The sequence below is a fragment of the Myotis davidii genome, unplaced genomic scaffold, assembly GCF_000327345.1.
Source record: "Myotis davidii unplaced genomic scaffold, ASM32734v1 scaffold514, whole genome shotgun sequence".
In the NCBI taxonomy this organism is placed as follows: domain Eukaryota; kingdom Metazoa; phylum Chordata; class Mammalia; order Chiroptera; family Vespertilionidae; genus Myotis; species Myotis davidii.
In genome coordinates, this window is record NW_006286236.1 from 1,290,453 (window position 1) to 1,295,446 (window position 4,994).

The 4,994-nt window shown below is 52.6% G+C and overlaps 1 protein-coding gene across 2 annotated transcripts in view; it reads right to left on the reverse strand.

Annotated features, from left to right (window-relative positions):
* Window positions 1-1,197: 1,197 nt before the first annotated feature.
* The window catches only part of NCF4 (neutrophil cytosolic factor 4), a 20,835-nt gene continuing 17,038 nt past the window's right edge, over window positions 1,198-4,994 (reverse strand). Inside the window, exons 8-10 of one of the 2 annotated variants that reach the window (XM_006757428.2) lie at window positions 3,135-3,265; window positions 2,810-2,875; window positions 1,198-1,484 (exon numbers count right to left, since the gene is read on the reverse strand). In XM_006757428.2, the coding sequence (XP_006757491.1) occupies window positions 1,289-1,484; window positions 2,810-2,875; window positions 3,135-3,265 (393 nt within the window). In that variant the 3' untranslated portion in view covers window positions 1,198-1,288. The remainder of the gene's footprint in view (window positions 1,485-2,809; window positions 2,876-3,134; window positions 3,266-4,994) is intronic. The other variant, XM_006757429.2, reaches the window with a different exon arrangement.

Here is a 4,994-nt window from a genome sequence, read left to right on the forward strand (position 1 = left end):
ATATTATATCTGCCATCTATTTAATGTTGCTTCTTCTTTGCTCTCTATATGTTCTCATTCTGAGATTTTGATTTTTAAACACTCTCATTCTGTTGATCGTATCTCTTAACTTAATTTTCATATTCTCCAACTACTTGTTTCTCTGTGTTATATTTTGGGTAATTTCTTTGGTTTTATCTTCCAATTCACCACTTTTTTCATCACCTGTGTGTAATTTACTATCTAACTTGTTCACTGAGTTTGCTGTTTCAACAGGTTTACACACACACACTTAAAACTATACATATGTATTGTATAGTTATATTTATGCATATATGTACATATGTATACATATATATATACACACATATACATATATATGTGTACATATTCTATCTTTCTTTCATAAATTTGCCTGGTCATTCTCTTTAGCTTGTTCATTGTTATGATTTTATTCTTTATTTTTTTAAACATTTTAGTCATGTAGTTCAATAATCCATAATCCCTGGGACCCTAAAGCTATTGTTTGTTGTCACTACCTATTTTCTTTCTATATATATATATTTCAGAGAGGAAGGGAGAGGGAGAGAGAGATAGAAACATCAATGATGAGAGAGAATCATTGGTCGGCTGCCTCCTGTACGTCCCCCACTGGGGATAGAGTCTACAACCCGGGCATGTGCCCTTGACCGGAATTGAACCCAGGACCCTTCCGTCCTCACTGCCTATTTCATTCATTCACAGAGATTTGCTGATTTTTGATGAGCCCTTTGCTTCATCTCAATTTGAGTGACTCCCGTCATCCCAAACTGGAGACACTTTACTCCAGGAGGGAGTCTTTTCTCCTTCTGCTTGGACTCCGTGATGCCACTCTCTCAGGATCACCTCATCCCTCATCCCCAAGGCCTTGACCTCCCACAAGAGGCCCTGGTCCAGCCTCCCCCCCCCTCATGGGCCTCCCCAGGACTCAGTATTCTACCAGCAGCATTGCCTGTGCATTTCAGGACAATCTCGAAATGGGGGCCAAGTGGATTCAGGCCCCAGCTCTGACTATGGTGGGCAGGGGGGAGGTTGGGGGGTCATTGGAGAACCCCACCACTTCTTGCAAGGCTCATAGTTGTTTGAAGCGTGTGCCTTATCTAGGGCCTAGTTGTTCTGCAGCGGTTGGAGCTGTCCATGAATCCGGCCAAGCAACACGTTAGAAGCCAAACCACTGGATTTGTGTGAGCAGACGTGGCAAGGTCTGTTTAATTTCTCTTAAAGGGAAGTTTCGTCAGGTGTCCCCTCCCTGCCCGGGGACACCATCAGCTCAGGGGACTGTGTTGTAGACCTTGTAGTCGTCCTCCTGGGTGATGTGCAGCTTCCAGGGGAAGAGGCGCTTCTGGGAGGGGAGCGCTTGGGCCTGCTTCACCATGAGCCGCACATCCTCATCTGAGAGCAGCCGAACCAGGTCCCCGTCAGCGTCCCGGTAATTTAAGCTGATGTCCTCCCTCTGGAACTCCTGCCTGGGTGGGAAAGATCAGGGTGAACGACAGGGCCAGCAGCCTTAGGCCTAAGCATGGGGGCTGAGAGTGAGGCCGAGGGAATTTTAGGGCCTGGTCCTGAAAATCAGAAGAAGTCGGAGCTTGACACAGGCCTTATCACCTGAGGGGTCCAACCTCCCACTGTACAGATAGAGAAACTGAGGCCCACGGGGGAGGGGGGAGACTTTCCCATTAAATTAGTGGCACAGCCTGAAATGTCTTGTGTATAAATGTGCTGAACACCCAAGATCTGTCATGCGGAAGAGGAGTGGGGTTGGCAGGTACATAGCAGAGCAGAATAAAGCCCAAGAGGCACCCGTGTGAAGCGGCTGAGGACTGGGACGATCTGATGTGGGGTACAGGGGGTGGGCACTCTGACTGACTGGCAAACACCTTGACCCCCAAATTCCACTCCTAGAAAATCATCCTAAGGAAATTATCAGGCGAGTCTCCAAAGCTGTGATCACAACATTACGTCTGGTGGTGAAAAGGCGGAGGATAACTTAAGAGGCCTTAAAACGGCGGTTCTCAACCTGTGCGTCGCGACCCTTTCACAGGGGTCGCCTAAGACCCTCGGAAAACACATATATAATTACATCTTGTTTTTGTGATTCATCATTAATTATGCTTTAATTATGTACAATTTGTAACAATGAAATTGGGGGTCCCCACAACATGAGGAACTGTATTAAAGGGTCGCGGCGTTAGGAGGGTTGAGAACCACTGCCTTAAAAGAAGGGGGTGGCCACAGTAATTAATACTGGGCAGCCAATTCTTTATGTGGGGGCGGGATGGGGTGTGTGCTGAAGAAATCTGAGAGTACATCAAATAATGAGAGGAGGGAAAATATGAGGTGATTTCACTAGTTTATACTTTTCTGGGATTTCTTACTTTTTTTTAAATAATGAACAGGTATGACTTTTATAGCCAGGAAGGTAGCAAGGCGATTTCCATTCTGTAAAGTAACTGCCCCAACTGATCTGGATCTTGGGAGACGGTAGTTCCCTGATGGTGCAGGATCCAAGTTCAAGGTTTTCACCTGAAGAGACTTTAGCTCCAGCTGCAAAGCCACACTCACAAACTGTGTGACCTCGTCCAAACCCCTTTGCCTTTCTGCAGCCCCCCACGCCTCTCTGACACGGGGAGCTGACACCCAGCCTGCAGGGCTGGGCCGTGCTTAAAACAAGAAGGCAAAATAGATGCAGATAGCACCCAAGGCATTGTGTTTCCCCTTCTGATCCCTCCTCCAGGGTCCGTGACCCATTCCTCCGCCCCGTCCTCCCCCCACCCCCCACCCCGCCCCTCACCTCATGAGCTTCAGCAGGTCCCTGAAGAGCGGGGTGCTACTGATGTCTTCCTCCACTGCAATGTCCCTGAGGGGGCAACCGGCATCGGTGAGAGGCACTGGGCCCAGACAGGGAACTGGGGAGTAGGCTGGCCAGGCCACGATGGGCCCTGACACCCTGTTATGGCTTATCCGGGGGACAGTCAGGGCCACTCAGGCTTGAAGGGTGGGCAGGGGGGTGGGGGCGACACAGTGTCTGATGTGGGTCTCACGGTCCAGTATGTGGTAGGGAGGTGGGAGTGGGGATGGCCAAGGAGTGTGGGCCGGGCCCTCCCCCGGCCACGTACTTGATGGTGCTGATGGTGTCCTCATAGTAGTAGCAGCGCAGCCAGTTGGTGGGGTCGTCTTCCTCGGGGAAGTCCTTGAGGATCTTCACGAAGGACCGCGGGAAGATGCCGGTGGCTCCCCGGACAGTGCCCTGAGGAAGGAAAAGGGCCCCTTGTCTGCATGAGGAAGGGCAGCAGGGCCACGCCTCGGGGCCCCCAGCGCCTTCGTCATGACCAGCAAAGGCCACGGAGTTCGGGTTCCCTTCTGGAGCGGTGGAGAGGTGACTGAGGTCCCCGAGCTGTACATCTAAGAAGTTTCCTTTCTGCTGTCATCTTTCATCCATCCACCCATTCACGCACTCGCCCATTCACAGATTCCCTGAGCACCAGCTACATGGCTGAGAGTGGGTGACAGTCCTGGCCGTCCCTCACGGAACCCCCACTATAATGGAAAGTGACACGTGCAGGTAAATAGTGAACTTCGTGGAGAGTCAGGTGTTAACGTGGAAGACAGAACAGGGAGGGAGAAGGAGGAGTGGTTCCCACTCATTCATTCATTCACTCATTCATCCCACAGATCCCACCGAACACCCACGTGAGACGCCACAGCCAGCATCTCCCTCTCCAGCCCCGGCTCCCCCCTAAGCCTCCCCAAGACCCAGCCACTGCCGGTGCTTTGCACACATGTCCCCCTGGCCCTCCCAACCCCAGGGGAGACATGGTTTATGTCCATTTTACAGACAGAGAAGCGGAAGCTCCACGTAATCGCCTCACTTCTCCCCGAGTCTCCCCTCCCCCGAGGCCAGAAGTTAGCCAGCAGACTGAGGCTGAGAACTCTCCCGAAAACAGGAAGGCCACACGCATGCCCTGTTTCCGGAGCGTGGCCCAGCCGTACCCCTCGGGCAGCTGTCCGAGCTGAGGACCGTCTACCTCAGACTTCCAGGATGGGGGAGGGGGAGTGGACAGGGTGGGGGGTAAAATCAAAACCACCAAGACTGATGGTTCTGCCCCTCTGCAGCCCGGAATGCCGGGCCCCTCCCCTGCCCTCCATGCTCCCCTCGGGGCCTGTCCCACATCAGCCTTCAGACACCACCGCCCAGGAGCCCTGACAGAAAGGAATCTTATTTAAGAATAACAGGACCGGTATGGCTCAGTGGTTGAGCGTCATCCTAGGAACCAGGAGATCACGGTTCTATTCCTGGTCAGGGCACATGCCCGGGTTTCGGGCTCGATCCCCGGAGGAAGTGTGCAAGAGGCAGCCGATCAATGATCCTCTCTCATCATTGATGTTTCTCTCTCTCTCCTCCCCTTCTCTCGGAAATCAATAAAAACATGGTAAAGAAACAGAGAAGAAAAAGAAAAGAACAGGACCTAACATAAAGGGCTGCCACGGAGCCAGCGCCTCCCACCGGTGATCTCCCACCTCCACTGAGAGTCACTGTGAGCCCTGGTAGGGGCCGCACTCGCGTTTGCTGCGTGCGGGGACAAAGCTATGACCAAGGCGGGCCCTGGCTCCAGTGTCTTTAACGCTCAGCAGCCTGGCCCCGGCGCACGCCGCACACGAGCGTCTTTAACTCTCTCAGCAGCCTGGCCCCGGCGCACGCCGCACACGCAGGCTCTCTATGGACCGAGCCCCGAACAGCTACGCCTCGTTGAACGTTTCCAGGAACCTGTGAAGAAACTGCCAGCATTGCTCCAGCTCACAGAAAAGGAAGCCACGGGGTTGAGCAAGGTTCCCAAGGTCACAAAGCCACTTAAAACAGGGCAAGGACGTGACACCAGGCAGGCCGGCTCCAGAGCGCGAGGCCTCCACTGCTATCTTTTCTTGCCACCTGAAGCGACAGTCATGTTGCCCCAGGTTACAGACCAGTGCGTCTCAAA